General features: G+C 47.9%; 1 protein-coding gene across 1 annotated transcript in view; it reads left to right on the top strand.

Moving 5' to 3' along the window:
- The window catches only part of perp (p53 apoptosis effector related to pmp22), a 25,106-nt gene extending 5,671 nt beyond the window's left edge, over positions 1 to 19,435 (top strand). Inside the window, exons 2-3 of the mRNA XM_072513455.1 lie at positions 14,328 to 14,465; positions 18,495 to 19,435. Coding sequence (XP_072369556.1) covers positions 14,328 to 14,465; positions 18,495 to 18,703 — 347 coding nt within the window. The 3' untranslated portion in view covers positions 18,704 to 19,435. The remainder of the gene's footprint in view (positions 1 to 14,327; positions 14,466 to 18,494) is intronic.

The following is a 19,435-nucleotide window of genomic DNA, read 5'->3' as shown; positions in this document are numbered from 1 at the left end:
TTTTGTATACCTCTATCAGGTCGCCCCTCAACCTCCTTCGTTCCAGTGAGAACAAACCGAGTTTATTCAATCGCTCCTCATAGCTTATGCCCTCCATACCAGGCAACATTCTGGTAAATCTCTTCTGCACCCTCTCTAAAGCCTCCACATCCTTCTGGTAGTGTGGCGACCAGAATTGAACACTATACTCCAAGTGTGGCCTAACTAAGGTTCTATACAGCTGCAACATGACTTGCCAATTCTTATACTCAATGCCCCGGCCAATGAAGGCAAGCATGCCGTATGCCTTCTTGACTACCTTCTCCACCTGTGTAGCCCCTTTCAGTGATCTGTGGACCTGTACTCCTAGATCTCTTTGACTTTCAATACTCTTGAGGGTTCTACCATTCACTGTATATTCCCTACCTGCATTAGCCCTTCCAAAATGCATTACCTCACATTTGTCCAGGTTAAACTCCATCTGCCATCTCTCCGCCCAAGTCTCCAGACAATCTAAATCCTGCTGTATCCTCAGACAGTCCTCATCGCTATCCGCAATTCCACCAACCTTTGTGTCGTCTGCAAACTTACTAATCAGACCAGTTACATTTTCCTCCAAATCATTTATATATACTACAAAGAGCAAAGGTCCCAGCACTGATCCCTGTGGAACACCACTGGTCACAGCCCTCCAATTAGAAAAGCATCCCTCCATTGCTACCCTCTGCCTTCTATGGCCTAGCCAGTTCTGTATCCACCTTGCCAGTTCACCCCTGATCCCGTGTGACTTTACCTTTTGTACTAGTCTACCATGAGGGACCTTGTCAAAGGCCTTACTGAAGTCCATATAGACAACATCTACTGCCCTACCTGCATCAATCATCTTAGTGACCTCCTCGAAAAACTCTATTAAGTTAGTGAGACACGACCTCCCCTTCACAAAACCGTGCTGCCTCTCACTAATACGTCCATTTGCTTCCAAATGGGAGTAGATCCTGTCTCGAAGAATTCTCTCCAGTAATTTCCCTACCACTGAAGTAAGGCTCACCGGCCTGTAGTTCCCGGGATTATCCCTGCCACCCTTCTTAAACAGAGGAACAACATTGGCTATTCTCCAGTCCTCCGGGACATCCCCTGAAGACAGCGAGGATCCAAAGATTTCTGTCAAGGCCTCAGCAATTTCCTCTCCAGCCTCCTTCAGTATTCTGGGGTAGATCCCATCCGGCCCTGGGGACTTATCTACCTTAATATTTTTTAAGACACCCAACACCTCGTCTTTTTGGATCACAGTGTGACCCAGGCTATCTACACCCCCTTCTCCAGACTCAACATCTACCAATTCCTTCTCTTTGGTGAATACTGATGCAAAGTATTCATTTAGTACCTCGCCCATTTCCTCTGGCTCCACACATAGATTCCCTTGCCTATCCTTCAGTGGGCCAACCCTTTCCCTGGCTACCCTCTTGCTTTTTATGTAAGTGTAAAAAGCCTTGGGATTTTCCTTAACCCTATTTGCCAATGACTTTTCATGACCCCTTCTAGCCCTCCTGACTCCTTGCTTAAGTTCCTTCCTACTTTCCTTATATGCCACACAGGCTTCGTCTGTTCCCAGCCTTTTAGCCCTGACAAATGCCTCCTTTTTCTTTTTGACGAGGCCTACAATATCACTCGTCATCCAAGGTTCCCGAAAATTGCCGTATTTATCTTTCTTCCTCACAGGAACATGCCTGTCCTGTATTCCTTTCAACTGACACTTGAAAGCCTCCCACATGTCAGATGTTGATTTGCCCTCAAACATCCGCCCCCAATCTATGTTCTTCAGTTCCCGCCTAATATTGTTATAATTAGCCTTCCCCCAGTTTAGCACATTCATCCTCGGACCACTCTTATCCTTGTCCACCAGTACTTTAAAACTTACTGAATTGTGGTCACTGTTACCGAAATGCTCCCCTACTGAAACATCTACCACCTGGCCGGGCTCATTCCCCAATACCAGGTCCAGTACCGCCCCTTCCCTAGTTGGACTGTTTACATATTGTTTTAAGAAGCCCTCCTGGATGCTCCTTACAAACTCTGCCCCGTCTAAGCCCCTGGCACTAAGTGAGTCCCAGTCAATATTGGGGAAGTTGAAGTCTCCCATCACCACAACCCTGTTGTTTTTACTCTTTTCCAAAATCTGTCTACCTATCTGCTCCTCTATCTCCCGCTGGCTGTTGGGAGGCCTGTAGTATACCCCCAACATTGTGACTGCACCCTTCTTATTCCTGATCTCTACCCATATAGCCTCACTGCCCTCTGAGGTGTCCTCTCGCTGTATAGCTGTGATACTCTCCTGAACAAGTAGCGCAACTCCGCCTCCCCTTTTACATCCCCCTCTATCCCGCCTGAAACATCTAAATCCTGGAACGTTTAGCTGCCAATCCTGCCCTTCCCTCAACCAGGTCTCTGTAATGGCAACAACATCATAGTTCCAAGTAGTAATCCAAGCTCTAAGTTCATCTGCCTTACCCGTAATGCTCCTTGCATTAAAACATATGCACTTCAGGCCACCAGACCCGCTGTGTTCAGCAACTTCTCCCCGTCTGCGCTGCCTCAGAGCCACACTGTCCCTATTCCCTAGTTCTCCCTCAATGCTCTCACCTTCTGACCTATTGCTCCCGTGCCCACCCCCCTGCCATACTAGTTTAAACCCTCCCGTGTGACACTAGCAAACCTCGCGGCCAGGATATTTATGCCTCTCCGGTTTAGATGCAACCCGTCCATCTTATACAGGTCACACCTGCCCCGGAAGAGCTCCCAGTGGTCCAGATAACAGAAACCCTCCCTCCTACACCAGCTGTTTAGCCACGTGTTTGTCTGCTCTATCTTCCTATTTCTAGCCTCACTGGCACGTGGCACAGGGAGTAATCCCGAGATTACAACCCTCGAGGTCCTGTCTTTTAACTTTCTGCCTAGCTCCCTGAACTCCTGCTGCAGGACCTCATGCCCCTTCCTGCCTATGTCGTTAGTACCAATATGTACAACGACCTCTGCCTGTTTGCCCTCCCCCTTCAGGATTCCCTCTACCCGTTCGGAGACATCCTGGACCCTGGCACCAGGGAGGCAACATACCATCCTGGAGTCTCTTTCACGTCCACAGAAGCGCCTATCTGTGCCCCTGACTATAGAGTCCCCTATAACTATTACTCTTCTGCGCTTTGACCCTCCCTTCTGAACATCAGAGCCAGCCGTGGTGCCACTGCTCTGGCTGCTGCTGTTTTCCCCTGATAGGCTATCCCCCCCGACAGTATCCAAAGGGGTATATCTGTTCGAGAGGGGGACAACCACAGGGGATTCCTGCACTGACTGCCTGCCCTTTCTGGTGGTCACCCATTTCTCTGCCTGCACCTTGGGTGTGACCACACTTACATAACTGCGATCTATGACGCTTTCCGCCACCTGCATGCTCCTAAGTGCATCCAATTGCTGCTCCAACCGAACCATGCGGTCTGTGAGGAGCTGCAGTTGGGTGCACTTTCTGCAGATGAAGCCATCCGGTACTTGTGCTATATTTTTCATTGCACTATTCATTAATTCCTCCCTGTCTCCATTAATGGTTATCATTGCCTGATAAATGCAGCTGAGTTCCAAATAGACTGACAAAGCCCAGGGTTTATTCTCCATGATTGTTTTTGACCGGGGTTCATTTGTAGAATGAGCTCATCTGAGGTGATAAATATTTGCATCTGTCTAATGCGGCAGAAATGTTTCAACGCTGTGTTGAATTCACTGTGAAGGCATGCAGGGCGGAGTGAAGGGCCCTTCCCGCCCTCAAAAGATGGCCACCCATTGATAACTAGCCCAAGTGCTAAACCTCCTATTTAGCAGAGGATGGTTAGAATGTGGAACTCACTACCAGAGGAAATGGTGGAGGCAAATAACGCCAGTGCATTTAGGGAGAAACTGTGAGGGAGAAAAGAATAGACATTATACTGATAGGGTTAGATAACGCAAGATGGTAGAAGTCTCGCGTAGATCATCGCAACCGAAATTACATCACGGAATTTAGGCCCTGAAGGCCTAAATCTAATGTTTCATCAGAAAGACAGCACCTCTGACTGTTCAGCACTCCCTCAGCACCAATATGGATGTCAGTCTTTTGTGCTCAAGTCTCTGGAAAGAAATCTGAAAGCACAATTTCCTGAGGGGAGAGTGCTACCCACTGAGCCACATCTGGCACCATATTCGCTAAGGTGCAGGTTCAGACACTTGGAATGCAAGTTAAGGACTCAAAGAACAAAGGTAATAAGAGAGGTGGCACAAAACACCAGGAAGAATTAAATTCATAAGTTGGTTTGAAGCATTTGGGAGACAACAAGACTTGCGGGCTTCCCAGAAAAACCAGAGCACCTGGTCTTTCAAGGAAGTTCTTTAGAACAAAAAGACCGCCTTTTTTTTTAAATTAAAAAGTGTGGTCAGAAACAAACCTGCTCGGGTGGCACGGCCGCGCAGTGGTTAGCACTGCTGCCTCGTGGTGCTGAGGACCCTGGTTCGATCCTGGCCCCGCGTCACTATCCGCCTGGAGTTTGCACATTCTCCCCATGTCTGCGTGCGTCTTACCTCCATAACCCAAAGATGTGCAGGGTAGATGGATTGGCCATGCTAAATTGCCCCTTAATTGGAAAGAAAAAAAAATTGGGCACTTTTAAGTTTATTAAAAAAAGAAACAAACATGTTCAAAAGAGGAAGCACTTCAGAGTTCATGGATGTGATGAGTTATAAAAGCAAGCAAAGTTAATCCTTCCTTTGAAATAACCTGGGCCAATCAATCAAGACGATTGTAATAGGTTTGGGCCATGAAATTAAATGTAAATAATGCAGTTCAAAACGTTTAGGCTCCTCAGCAAGCCCCGAAGCTTGAAAAAGTTAAAGAGAAATTAAATTAACTGTTAAAAATACACTTCAAAGGTTTCCAACACATCAAATGGAAGATCTTTACCGTCATCTGCTCCTTTTGATGTGCTGAGGAGCTGTCAATCATAGCAAGAGTGTTTATAAACGTAGTGGTTAGCATGAAAGCAGGGTAATTGAAATGCAATCAAGCATGAAGGGAAGGATAAATAAACAGACCCACTAAGCAGCTGTGTCTGGACTAATAAGACTATCAGTCACTGGCTTGTGCAATGTATTGCTGGGCAAAATTGAATGGAAGGTTTGCATTTCAAAGGCTGTCAAGGGATTTAAGTGTACTTGGCTTTCGAGGAAGCCTCTGACACTTGTAGGCTGCTGCTTTAAACACTTTTGTCTGACGCAGCAGATGTTAGGAAAGGTAAGTGAAAATGCAGTAATTTTTCACTCTACTGCTTGGTCTACACTTCCGCCTTCAGGTAGGGGTTATAGATGGTAGTCTCTGTTGGTGAGGTCTGTTGGGGGGGGCGGGTGGGGGACTTGGGTCCCCTCCTGCAAGCGTGCTGTGTGGGGGGGGGGGGGTGACCCGTTATTCCGATGGTGGGGTGGGGGGAGGAGGATTCCCCTACTTTACAGCAGAGAGGGTCAGAATTTGAGATGTCGGGGAGAGGGGCCTTCCGATGGACTTTGGGGGGCCCTGACCCCCTTGATCCACCTCGGGGTCGACCGTGTCAGGACCATGCTTGGGCAAACCAACCCAGTGAATTCCCTGCTATGGGCATTAGAGCACAAGCGGGGGGGGGGTGGAGACTCTGACTTCGAGCCTGTTAATGACATTAAAACTTATTTAAATTTTGATTTGCATCCTCCCATTGGCACGGGTGGGTAGGCCGCTGAGGCCAGCAGTGGGGCATCGCAACGGGTTGTGGCACTGGGCGCCAAACCTGGTTTTCCCTCGGCGCTCCATTCTCCGCCCGATCGGAGTGGCGTTGAATGGAGAATCCACCCCATAAGATTCTGAGGGGGCTTGGCAGATTAAATGCTGAGAGGCAGTTTCCTCTTGTGGGAGAATCTAGAAGTATGGGGCACAGTTTGAAAATATGGGGTCTCCCCTTTAAGATGAAGATGAGGAGGAGTTATTTATTCTCCGAGGGGTGTCAGTCTTCGGAATTCACTTCCCAGAGAGCAGTGGGGACTGGGTTATTGAGTATGTTCAAGGCTGGGTTTGACAGATTTTAGATTGACCAGGGACTGAAGGGATATGGGGGTTAGAGGGAAAGTGGAGTTGTGGTCACAATCAGAAAAGTCATGATTTATTGAATGGAGGGTGCATCAGACTCGATGGGCCAAATGGCCTACTCCTATTTTTTTTTGATCCTATAGCAACGACAAGGGGAATCCGGTCGAGTTCCCTGGGAAACATTCATTCAGCTTTACAGCGGCGCGTACATAGGGCCCGGTTACACATTACCGAGTCCTTATTCCATTCTCTCGGCTTCTACAGAGGCCGTCTATTATACAAATGCTGGTTAACAACCCAATCAGGACAAGGGAACAATCATCTCCAGCTGGGATGTCACATGCAGGTTAATGCAGATCTAAATGTGGATCAGAGCCAGAAACCAACGAACATATAGTTGTACGTTTAGAGTAATTGGTGCGATTTAGAGACGGTCCCTAACCATTCTCAAGGTCAGAGTGAGTCAGACTTCAGCCTGATTACAGGTTCTGTTTGGCTGGAGTGTTTACAGTGCTAACTGTCCTCACTGTGCTGTCTGTCTGCCAATCTTTTATAGTTTGTCCTGAACCTACATATCATGTTTTCCCCATGGTTTTTATTTCTGAACATTCCTGGGATTTTACCTCGATAAAGGAAAATGTCAGTCTTTGCAAATTCCCAAAATAACCCCCTTTATGAATAGAAAAGGTTAAATCTCGAGCTGGGGGTTGAAACTTTTCCTGGGGTTTTAAAAGTATATGTCAAAGAAAAGCAATAGTGACGTAAGGAGAATTGTTTTTACCAGCGAGTGGTTAGGATCGGGAATGTTCTGACCGAGAACGTGCTGAAGACCGACTCAATTAATTCAATTGTGGCTTTCAAGAGGTTGGGTATTAGCCTAAAGAGAGAAAGTTTATTGGGTTATGGGGAAGTGGAGGAGGGGCGGGGTGAGTGGGACTATCTGAGTTGCTCTCGCAGACGGCCAGCACAGAGACAATGGGCTGAATGGCCTCCTGTGGCCATATTGACTGGCAGAGCACGCTGGACACGCCCTGTGGGCCACCCCTGCCCCGATTTCTTGTGTCCTTGTATTCTAACACCGGCCTAGTAACAGAACATTATTAGCCCAGACACACACAACACACCACCCTTTTCCCCCTTGGGAAGGAGAGGACTGGAGAGGCACCAGAAGAGGAAGAGGTATTTGGAGAATGTGTATCTCTGACATTGAGCAAACATGCATATTGGGTCTTGGCAGATGTAAGAGAAGACACGCACGGTGTCGGAATTTGATCCTGGCTGACCCCATGATGAAGCATGCAAGCTTTGGGAATTAGCAACTAACCAAGGCCAGGCCAGACAAGATGCTGTTCTACCTCAACTTCTCATTGATTCAGTTTTCATGGCTTGTCCCTTTGTGTTTGTAGATGTTTCCTGACTGAAAGCAGATTTTCTGCATTTACTTTTGATTTAAGCAAACTTTAAGGTACTGAATGTGAAGTGGCACAGTGGTTAGCACTGCTGCCTCTCCACGCCAGAAACCCATTTCAATTCTGGCCTTGGGTGACTGTGTGGAGTTTGTACGCTCTCCCCGTGTCTGCGTGGTTTTCCTCCGGCTGCCCCGGTTTCCTCCCACAGTCCAAAGATGTGCCGGTTAGGTGGATTGGCCATGCCAAATTGCCCCTTAGTGTCCTGGGATGTGCAGGTTAGGTTAGGGGAAAGGGTGGGGTGGACAGGGGAGTGGACAAGGGTAAGATGCTCTTTCGGAGGTTGGTGGTATCTTTCTGCACTTTAGTATCTCTGAAATCACTCCTCCTCGTTGGGGTACAATTCCTTTGGAACTACCCCTCCCCTTAAGCACTGACTCTTACGGGGGGCACTAGGCCAGTCACTGTTGGCGTGTCCCTTCTCACATTAGATATGTCCTATTGGGCACTTTATTGTCTTTACCACAAAATGGGCCTTTGTTACTATGGTTTCCATTTTAGCGACATTCTTTTGATTGACTTATTTGAAGAGGACATTCGCCAGTTTTTAACAATCTGAAATTTAATTGCTCCGTTTCCCAATTCCCCCGAAGAGCCTCCAGCCAGAATCATTTGATTGTTTCGAAATTAGGTTTGTCCCGACAAAAGGGCTTCTGTCTCTACAAGAGGTCATGGCCCACGGATCTGAGACTTGCAGTGAGTGGAAATAATTTTGAATATCCTTATCTCCCACCAGAAAATAATCACTTTTCCCAATTAAATTCAGTTAGTTCCACATTCATCACAGTGCTCAAACATAATCACTGTCAATGCTGCCCGCTGTCACGCTTTACACATTCCAGACTGCGTTCTTTATCTCAATATTTGTACGCCCTGCGCCTCTATCCCCAGCTACGACACTGCTACATCTGGACACTGACTGGAAATTAACTTTTTTAATCCTTGCACACAATCTCTATCAGAATAGCCCTAACCTGACCTAAGTTGCACATAGGAAAATAGTCGGCAGGGAGAGGTCCAATAGGAGAGGTGCTGGTCTAACGGTAACAACAATGGAAGCTTAATCCTGAGGCCCAGACTAATGTTCTGGGGATTTGAGCTCAAATCCCACCATGTTGGGGTGTAATGGAATTTAAATTTGATTAATAAATCTGTGGAATGTGAGCGAATGGTCACCATCGATTGTTGTAAAAAAAACGACCTGGTTCACCAAATGTCCTTTCGGAAATCTGCCGTCCTTACCTGGTCTGGCCTACACGTGACTCCAAACCCACAGCCCTTAACTGCCCTCTGAAATGATTCTATCAAGCCACTCTGTTCCAGGGTAATTAGGGATGGGTAATAAGTACCAGTCTTGTCAGCGACGCCCACATTCCATGAGAGAATTTAAAAAAAAAATTCATAGACCATAAGACGGAGGAACAGGGGGCATAGGTTTAAGGTGCGAGGGGCAAGGTTTAGAGGAGACGTACAAGGCATGTTTTTTACACATAGGGTAGTGGGTGCCTGGAACTCGCTGCCGGAGGAGGTGGTGGAAGCAGGGACAATAGTGACGTTTAAGGGGCATCTTGATAGGGCAGCACGGTGGCGCAGTGGTTAGCATTGCTGCCTCACGGCGCCGAGTTCCCAGGTTCGATCCCGGCTCTGGGTCACTGTCCGTGTGGAATTTGCACATTCTCCCCGTGTTTGCGTGGGTTTCGCCCCCACAACCCAAAGATGTGCAGGCTAGGTGGATTGGCCGTGCTAAATTGCCCCTTAATTGGAAAAAAATAATTGGGTACTCTTTTTAAAAAAAACAAATAAGGGGCATCTTGACAAATACATGAATAGGATGGGAATAGAGGGATAAGGACCCCAGAAGTGTAGAGGATTTTAGTTTAGACGGCCGCCGCAGGCTTGGAGTGCCGAAGGGCCTGTTCCTGTACTGTATTTTTCTTTGTTCTGTTTGTTAGAAGTAGGCCATTCAGCCCATCGAGTCTGCTCCACCATTCAATGAGATCATGACTGGTTTGATATGACAATCCTCAATTCCACTTTCCTGCCTTATCCTCATAACCCTTGATTCCCTTACTGATTAAAAATCTGTCCATCTCTTCCTGGAACATACTTACCGAGCCAGCCTCTACTGCCCTATGCGGTAAAGAATTCCACCGATTCACTCCCCTCTGAGAGAAGAAATTCCTCCTCATCTCTGTTTTAAATGGGCGACTCCTTATTCTGAGATTATGCCCCCTGGTTCTAGACTCGCCCACTCTTCCCACAAGGGGAAACACCCTCTCAGCATCAACCTTGTCAAGCCCCCTGAGAATCCTATATGTCTCAATAAGATCGCCTCTCAACCTTCCAAACTCCAATCAGCACAGGCCCATGTTGGCTCCACGAGTCACCCCCATTTTATCAACCACACCTCAATCTCCCAGCATATCTTTTTATTCCATTCTCTCTTATGTACTTGTCTCATTTCCTTTTCCAGCATTTAAGCTATTTACCACAACTGCTTCCTATGATAGCAAGTTCCACATTCTCACCGCACACTTAGTGAAGACGTTTCTCACTATTTCCCTTATGGCATTGGGTTCACCCAAACAAAGAAACATCCTCTCCACATCTACCCTATCCCCACTGGGCTCAGTGGATAACACCTTTGTCTCCTAGTCATGCAGCGAGTGGTTAGGATCTGGAACGCACTTCCTGAGGCTGAGGCGGATTGAATCGAGGGCTGTTAGCGGGAATTGGATTATTATTTGAAAAGGAGGAATATGCAGGGCTGCGGGGGAGTGGCACTAAGTGAACTGCCCCTTCAGTGAACCAGCGCAGAAACAACAGGTCAAATGGCCTCCTCCTGTGCTGTAACCATTCTGTGATTGAGTCCCACTCCAGGGACTGGAGCAGGCAAGTCGAGGCTGACACTCCAGTGCGGTACTCTCAGGGCACCAACTTTTGGATGAGACATTAGACCGAGGGCCTGTCTGCCCCTTCACCTCGATGTAAAAGATCCCACAGCACTATTTCGAAGTAGTGTTCTCTGTGTCTTGACCATTATTCATCCCTCAATCAGCATTACGTTAGAACAGATTATCCAGTCCTTATCATGTCACTGTTTAGTGGGAGCTTGCTGTGTGCAAATTGACGCCCGTGTTTTCGTCCATTAACAGTGACTACATGTCAAAAATACTTCATTGACTGCAAAGCGCTTTGGGATGTCCTGTGGTTGGGAAAGGTGCTATAGAAATGCAAGTCTTTTGCTTTTTTTTTAACCCATTCTTAAAGTAGACCTGATAAAGATCTTTAAAATTAAGTCTCCTCATAGAATCCAGTGAACACACCCAAGTTGGAGGCCCAGTTCCTGGGTGAGCGAGGTGTACTGTGTACAGAATGGCTTGTGGTTTCGTAACTGGGTGACGCCCTGAGAGACAATGGGTGCAGTATTTGCAGTTTGAATGGGCGTCTCTGTGTGAGGGCGTTGCCAGGTGCTGCAGTGCGAACCAGTCCGCATTCCTTGAACCTTATGCGACACCTTGATCCTGTGAACACTGCCCTTTTAAATCCGTGTAAGCAGCACCGATCATGTGAGATCATCTTACAAGGGGCGGGCCTTCCACTAACAATGAGTCCCAGTTTCGGTCTGAAATGATTTGCATTTCTATAGTGCCTTTCTCCGCCTCAGGATTTTCCAAAGTGTTTTACAGTTGGTGAAGTACTTTCGGACGTGCATGTCACTGTTGTAATAAATGTAGCAGCCAATTTGGGCACAGCATGATCCCACAAACAGCACCGTGATGATGACGGGATAATCTGTTTTGGTGATGCTGGCTGGGTGATATGTATTCACTGCGGATAACCTGCCTGCTCTCCTACAAAGCAGTGCCATAGGATCTTTTACACCTGCTCGAGAGGGCAAGATGGGAGCTCGGCTTGACTGTGCAAGACAAAACCTCTGACGATGCAGCACCTCCTCTATGCTGCACCGACGGCATCGGCCTAAAGGTTGCCCCCCAGTCTCAGCAATGGAACGTGAGTTTGCGCCACTAGATTCAAAATTGGGAGCCCACCTGTTGAGCCACGGCTGATACCTGACCATGCAGCGCAGGTTTATTTACGATGCGGCCTAGGGTCACTGACGGTCTGCATCCTTTTGAGCCCTTCCCCTCAAAAACCGTGCTACACGGGTGTGGTATTATCAGGTATTGCAATACCTGAGAGGCTGAAGACCATTGGTTAAACCTAGGAGTTTACCATTGGCTGTTTGGTATGTAGCTCCGCCCTGACAGGCGGGGTATAAGAACCGGTGCCGTCCCAGCAGCCCTCATTCTGTACCGAAGCTGCTGGAGAACAGTTCTAGTCTATTAAAGCCTTCAGTTATGTTACTACCTCGTCTTTAATTGTAATTGATCGTGCATCAACGGGTCACAATACCCATTCATGTCCTGCCTTGCATCCCCCACAGCGTTGCCACTTTCTCACTGTTTAGTAAGAGGAGAGAGATTGGGGAAGGGTGAGGGGGCTGTCCAGTAGGGGGATGAGCCTCCACTCCACACTTCCACTCTTAAGGAAGAGCAGGGGATTGCTGATATCTTAACGACGCCTACACTTGACAAATAAGACTTCATTGTCCGCGTGGTGCCTCGGGAGTGTCCTGAGGCTATGACGGGCGCTACCTCAACGCAAATTCTCTTCATCAATCTTCTCGTGACCAGGGCGCGCCAGTGAACAACAGCTGAATGAATGATCAGGAGGCAGAATGGACAAGCCAATGAGCTAAATAAAGAACTAGCTGACAGCAGACTCGGAATGCAAAGGAAGGGAGGTTTTAGGAGGCGACAGCAGGAATTGAGGAATTCCACAATCTTTGGGAGGGCGGGAATGAATGTGACTTCCAACACGGTAGGGGAGGATTGTGAAGGGAAAGATCACTGGACTGTTGATAACTACGGAACTGATATCACAGAGAGGGGACGCAGCGGAGTGCAAATGGGGAAACCAGGAAGAACCCTTTGTCCAGCTGTCTCTGATGCTCTGTCTGTCGTCACCGTCTCGAAAGTCCCACCGTTCACTGAGCAGTTGCACAGAGGATTGACTCCCAGTCCCTGCACAGTGAATGATTGAGTTACCAGACTGCCATGTCATCCACACACTGTGCAAATGGACGTTTATTTTGACATGTGGATAGGTGCTATTTATAGATTCGGAGGCTGCGGGATATTTGATTGAGAGACGGCCTCTGACCACGTTGTGAAGCCTGCTTCCCGATGACTCACTTTCCCAATTCCTCAAAACAGCTGCTTCTTTTCCCTTGAGCGAGACATTTAACCGAGGAGCGGCCTTGCCCTATTGGGTGGATGTAAAAGAGATCCCATTTTAAAAAAAGCAAGACCATCCTCTCCAGTGTCCCACCTATCACCGATCACTTTTAAAATAAATTTAGAGTACCCAATTAATTTTTTCCAATTAAGGGGCAATTTAGCGTGGCCAATCTACCTATCCTGCACATCTTTAGGTTGTGGGGGCGAAGCCCAAGCAAACACAGGGAGAATGTGCAAACTCCACACGGACAGTGACCCAGAGCCTGGGATCGAACCTGGGACTTCGGCGCCGTGAGGCTGCAGTGCTAACCCACTGCGCCACCGTGCTGCCCCTCTGTCACCGATCATTTGACCAACATCACTTCACTAGATTATCTGGTCATTATTGCATTGCAGTTTGTGGGAGCTTGCTGTCCATCGATCGCTGTGTTTCCTACATTGCAACAAGCCAGAGAATTGTTACAGCGCAAACAAAGGCCATTCGACCCCTCATGTCCATGTGGGATCTTTGTGAGAGATACTCTGTTACACCCCCTTCCCTCCTCCCCCATTTCCCTTTGGCTCTGAAGATAGTTTCCCTTCAGGTAATTGACCAATTCCCCTTTGAAAGCCACGATCGAATCTTCCTCCACCACACTGTCAGGCATCGACTTCCAGATCCGCACCACTCGCTGGGTAAATTAGCTTCTCCTCATGTCGCCTCTGACTCTTTTGCCAGTTGCCTTAAATTGGGTGTCCTCCGTGTCTCAGCCCTCCAGCCAATGGGAACAGTTTATCGCTCTCTAACTGTCCAGACCCCTCTCGATTTTGACCACCTCTACCAAATTTCCTCGCAACCTTCTCTTCTCCAAGGAGAACAGTCCCAGCTTCTCCAATCTATATCCCACTCTCCCCAGAACCATTCTCGTAAATCTTCTCCTGCACCCTCTCTCACACCCTTCCTAACGTGCGGACTCCAGAATTCTACACACAGCTGCATTTGAAACAAAAGGTTCATTGTTACTCCCTTCCTTTAGTGCTCGATTCTCCTGTTTAGCAAGCCCAGATCCTGCATGCTTTTCGGCACCACTTTCTCAAACCACCCTGGCCTCGCTACTCTTCTCTCGTGAAGGCCCTGATGACTCCTGATTGGTCATGTCTCCAAACGTGTCACCCAAATGGTCATTGTGCGTATGCAAGCCTGGGCATGTGTTATTCAACTGTGAAGGCATCAGAAGGTCCGTTCACATCCGCCCCCGAGGCATACAGCTGAGAGACGGAGATCACAATTCGAGGCAGTGGATCTTTTGCTGGGACAGGTCAAAGTTCTGCTTCCTAATTGCTAACTTCATAAATTCTGACCCCTTGTTCTGAAGCGAAAAGAATAACTTACCTGGATGACCTTCCCCGCATCCACTATTTACTGACTTGAGCCTGACCGTGATTAATTCCCTTCTCCTTTCTATGCGGCAGGTTGGGCCAAAGCTTCTGCGGCTATGCTGATTATCGGCTGCATCCTGCTGATCATCTGTTTCATCTTGTCCTTCCTGGCTCTTTGCAAAGGCCAAGTGAGCCTGTTGAAAGTGATCGGCCTCATCCTCTTCGTTGCTGGTAAGAATTTATTTTAATGTCTGTCTGGTAAGTTTCTCCCTCCTTCCCGCCCAAGGTTCTGTCCCTCTGCCTTTCCGCTGGACCGATGCCATTTTTCCCATCCTTCTACCTCAGGGGACGCTCATTTCAGAGAATATAAGACGAGGAATGGAAGCAGGAGTCGGCCGCACAGTGCCTTCGTTGAACCTGCTACGCCTTCCAATATTTGATCTTCCACCATAACTCCACTTTGCCGAGGGCTGCACGGTGGCGCAGTGGTTAGCACTGCTGCCACACGGCGCCGAGGTCCCAGGTTCGACCCCGGCTCTGGGTCACTGTCAGTGTGGAGTTTGCACATTCGCCCCATGTTTGCGTGGGTTTCGCTCCCACAACCCAAAGATGTGCAGGGTAGGTGGATTGGCCACGCTAAATTGCCCCTTAATTGGAAAAAATGAATTGGGTACTCTAAATTTTTTTTTTTTTTTTTACAAACTCCACTTTGCCTCCCCGCCTGCAAATCCCTCCACAGCCCGGGAGGTCAAAAAGTCCAATGCTTCATATTCCTGAGTGAAGAAATTTCTCACCTTGTCCCTGAAGGAGATGGATACAGATTTCACCCCGCCTCCGCCCGCTATACATTGCCCTGAGGTCGCTGTGGCATCTGTGAAGAGTTTGTCAAGCCCCCTCCAACAGCATCTTCTAAATCAGTGACAGTTGCCCCCAAGGAGGACAAAGGCAGCAAACGCATGGGGACACATCCACCTGTAAGTTCCCATCCAAACCATTCACCTATCCTGACTTCATAGAATTTACAGTGCAGAAGGAGGCCATTCGGCCTATCGAGTCTGCACCAGTTCCTGGAAAGAGCACCCTACCCAAGGTCAACACCTCCACCCTGTCCCCATAACCCAGTAACCCCACCCAACACTAAGGGCAATTTTGGACACTAAGGGCAATTTATCATGGCCAATCCACCTAACCTGCACATCTTTGGGCTGTGGGAGGAAACCGGAGCACCCGGAGGAAACCCACGCACACACGGGGAGGATGTGTAGACTCCGCACAGACAGTGACCCAAGCCGGGAATCGAACCTGGGACCCTGGAGCTGTGAAGCAATTGTGCTATCCACAATGCTACCGTGCTGCCCACTATATCCGACTTGGAACTATATCGCCGTTCTTTCACTGATGCTGAGCCAAAATCCTGGAATTCCCTCCCTAACAGCATTGTGGGTGTACCTACACTTCATAGACTGCCATCGGTTCAAGAAGGCAGCTCACCACCCTCTTCTCCAGGGCAGTTAGGGATGGGCGATAAATGCCGGCCTAGCCAGAGACGCCCACATCCCGTGAGCCAAAAAGAAAAAACGTCTGCCGTAGGTCCCCAGGGGGCAGCCCAATGAGAATTGAAGAGGTTCTTTTTCTGAGCCCCGGCAGGATGGTTTGGCCGGTGTGCTGAAGCCGTATCTCTGGTCATGGCTCCTGTCGAGGCACAGAGCAGCCAGGATAACCATCCCAAATGTACCTGCCACGATGGTTGGGATTTACCCCCCCCCCCCCCCCAACTACTTCCATGGTGCGTGTTCTGTGGAGGTGGCCCACCATGGTTGGGCGGTGGGATCTTTCGGTTCTGCCACCGTCAATGGGGGTTTCCGTTGTTCACACCGTCCTGGGAACTCGCAACGGGGGGGGGGGGTCAGAAGATCCCACCATTGCGAACGGCCGGAAAATCCCGTCCATTGCACCTGTTGTCCTCCGGTTTGGTCACCGCACCTTTGGAACTCTTTGTTGGCTCAGGATAAGGGGGATATTCAAATTTTAAAAGTAGCCTTTTGGCTGTGTGTCTCTTGTTAAACAAGTTGAATAATGTTCGCCTGATAAAGCAAAATTTTATCTCCAAAGCACCCCTCAGGTCAGTGTGCGGAGCCTGCACGTTCTCCCCGTGTCTGCGTGGGCTTCCTCCGGGTGCTCCGGTTTCCACCCACAAGTCCCGAATGACGTGCTTGCTAGGTGAATTGGACATCTGAATTCTCCCTCTGTGTACCTGAACAGGCGCCGGAATGTGGCGACTAGGGGCTTTTCACAGTAACTTCATTGCAGTGTTAATGTAAGCCTACGTGTGACAACAATAAAGATTATTATTATTATTATACATACCATGAATTGACTGTACATAGGAGCCAGCCAGGAAATCCTTGTTAAAAAGACCATAGGAGTTACTTGGCAGAAAAAGACCACGCTTCGTCTGATTGCCCCTCTCCCTTCCTGATAGACGTTTAATACAACATATCGCCAAGCTGCTGACTAATCATAGGAAACAATCTCTTATTGATTGGTTCACAACAGACCCAGACATACTGCAAGGACCATTCCAATGATGAAGAGCTCTGGCTCCCCCCCAAAGCACTTTAGACTCACGATACCTCAAATTATTTTATCCCAAAATATTATTTTCTGAAAGAAATCCAACTGATTTACTTTGGAATTAATTCAGCTTTTGCCTGATGGCCAGAACCATGGGTACTGGTGGGTTGCTTGTTTTGCCTTCCACCCCCTCAAGAAGTCGCGTTAATAAGTCAAAGTCTTGCCAGTGAGAAAATTTGTGTGAATAAAGAATCTACTCTGTTAATCAATAAAATCCTACCAGGGCCCAGAAAAACATCACTTCAATCAATAAAATGATGCCTGATCTTCTCCCTTTTTCCTGCCTTATCCTCATACCCCTTGATTCCCAAATATCTATCGATCTCAGTTTTGAATATACTTAATGTCCGAAGATCCACAGTCAATTAGAGAACTGTCACTGAAAGGGGCAACACAGGTGGAGAAGGTAGTCAAGAAGGCATACGGCATGCTTGCCTTCATTGGCCGGGGCATTGAGAATAAGAATTGGCAAGTCATGTTGCAGCTGTGTAGAACCTTAGTTAGGCCACACTTGGAGTATAGTGTTCAATTCTGGTCGCCACACTACCAGAAGGATGTGGAGGCTTTAGAGAGGGTGCAGAAGAGATTTACCAGGATGTTGCCTGGTATGGAGGGCATTAGCTATGAGGAGCAGTTGAATAAACTCAGTTTGTTCTCACTGGAACGACGGAGGTTGAGGAGCGACCTGATCGAGGTCTACAAAATTATGAGGGGCATAGACAGAGTGGATAGTCAGAGGCTTTTCCCCCAGGGTAGAGGGGTCAATTACTAGGGGGCATAGGTTTAAGGTGCGAGGGGCAAGGTTTAGAGGAGATGTACGAGGCAAGTTTTTTACGCAGAGGGTAGTGGGTGCCTGGAACTCGCTGCCGGAGGAGGTGGTGGAAGTAGGGACGATAGTGACATTTAAGGGGCATCTTGACAAATACATGAATAGGATGGGAATAGAGGGATACGGACCCAGGAAGTGCAGAAGATTTTAGTTTAGACGGGCAGCATGGTCGGAATGAGACCCTTTCCTGAGGTTAATCGACTTAGCCAATTGTTTAGCACTTCGAATTTCTTGTCAGCGACTTGCGTGTCTGTGGGACATGAGTTTAAATCAGAATGAAATTTAAATTTCCCACCCGTGAGAATACAGTCCCAGTCAAGGACAGAATGGAGAGTTGAATCTGCTGATATATCTGGTTCTAGGTGTACATAGGTGGGCCCTCATCAGCAGGTTAGGTTCAAGCAACAATGAAGCAATGATATTGAGCCTGATTTTAAAGCTCACCCACTGTAGAGGGCTAAGATTGGGCCCATTTTAATATCGGCTGGCTGCATTGGGGGCTCATATTCTCTCTCTTTCCCCCCCCCCCAAATCCTATTTCCCCCCAATGTTTCAGACATGTTAATGCTTTTACCTCTGCACTTTGACACTTGGCCCTGCGAATGGCATAATGTAGACGTCAGTGACATCGGCCATTTTAGATATTTGTTTTTAATTGCACGTTGGAGGAGGTTTCACAGGGCCAAAGCTTCCTGCAATTAAATCCATCCGCGTTCTTCCGAGCGAATGTTTTCTCCTCCCCCCCCCCCCCCCCCCTCCCAAAATGACGGGACCGTTCTTCTTTCTCCTCTCTGCAGTCCTGTTTCAGATCATCGCGCTCATCATTTACCCGGTCAAATTCACCGAGACCCAAATCAAAAATGGCGACTACGAATATAGCTGGAGCTATGGTTTCGGGTGGGGAGCGACGATCCTGATGATCGGCTGCGGCGTTTTCTTCTGTTGTCTTCCCAAGTACGAGGAAGAACTCTACGGTCAGGCCAAGCCCATCTACTTTTATGGCTAAGCCCCGGGGCCGCCGGCTGCGAAGGTGGATTTGACTCCAATTAACTCTGCTGGACTCTGGTGCCTTGCACACATGTACATTTGTTGTTTCAATATGCAAAAAGAAGGATGTGTTGCTATTTTTAAGTACATGCACATTTTTATTAAGTGCCGGATCTGACTAAGCTCTTGTTTTTTTAAAATGTTAAAGTAGTTTTTAAACGGTTTGCCTTGGGTCTTGGCGGGTGTTGTGGGAACAAGAGGTAAGATTGGCGGGCGGAGGGAGATGGGGTGCGGCCACCTCTTAGACACGTCAAATACAAGTGTCTGAGTCTGAAGGTGGGCGTTTCAACACTTTCTCTTCCCCCTCCCTGGCATCTACTCCTTTTAATGATTTAAATTATGGTCTGGATCAGGAGAAAACGAGTTCTGGCAATTGCAGGTAGCAGGTGAGGTTGGACTAATGTTAGTTGTTTGGGTTACTACGATGTTCTGAGGACGGAACGTGATAAGGCGGGAATTGTTTCAGTTGGGAAAGGGCGGTGATATTTTTATGCAAGGACCATAATATAAATAGGAGGGTGATGCTGCTATCCAGTTATATACCTTTTATAGTTTTATCTTTGACCAAAAACATCTATTTCTCATTCAAGTTTGGAAGAAAACATTTCTGTTGTTAAAGTGAGATTGTACAAAAAAAAAAATCAATATTGGGAACTTTAACTTTGACCACTGTATTAAAGAGTGCACAGTC

This window comes from Scyliorhinus torazame, chromosome 1 (genome assembly GCF_047496885.1).
Source record: "Scyliorhinus torazame isolate Kashiwa2021f chromosome 1, sScyTor2.1, whole genome shotgun sequence".
In the NCBI taxonomy this organism is placed as follows: Eukaryota; Metazoa; Chordata; class Chondrichthyes; order Carcharhiniformes; family Scyliorhinidae; genus Scyliorhinus; species Scyliorhinus torazame.
Note: the sequence above shows the minus strand (reverse complement) of the source record. Positions and strands in the feature narration are given on the sequence as shown.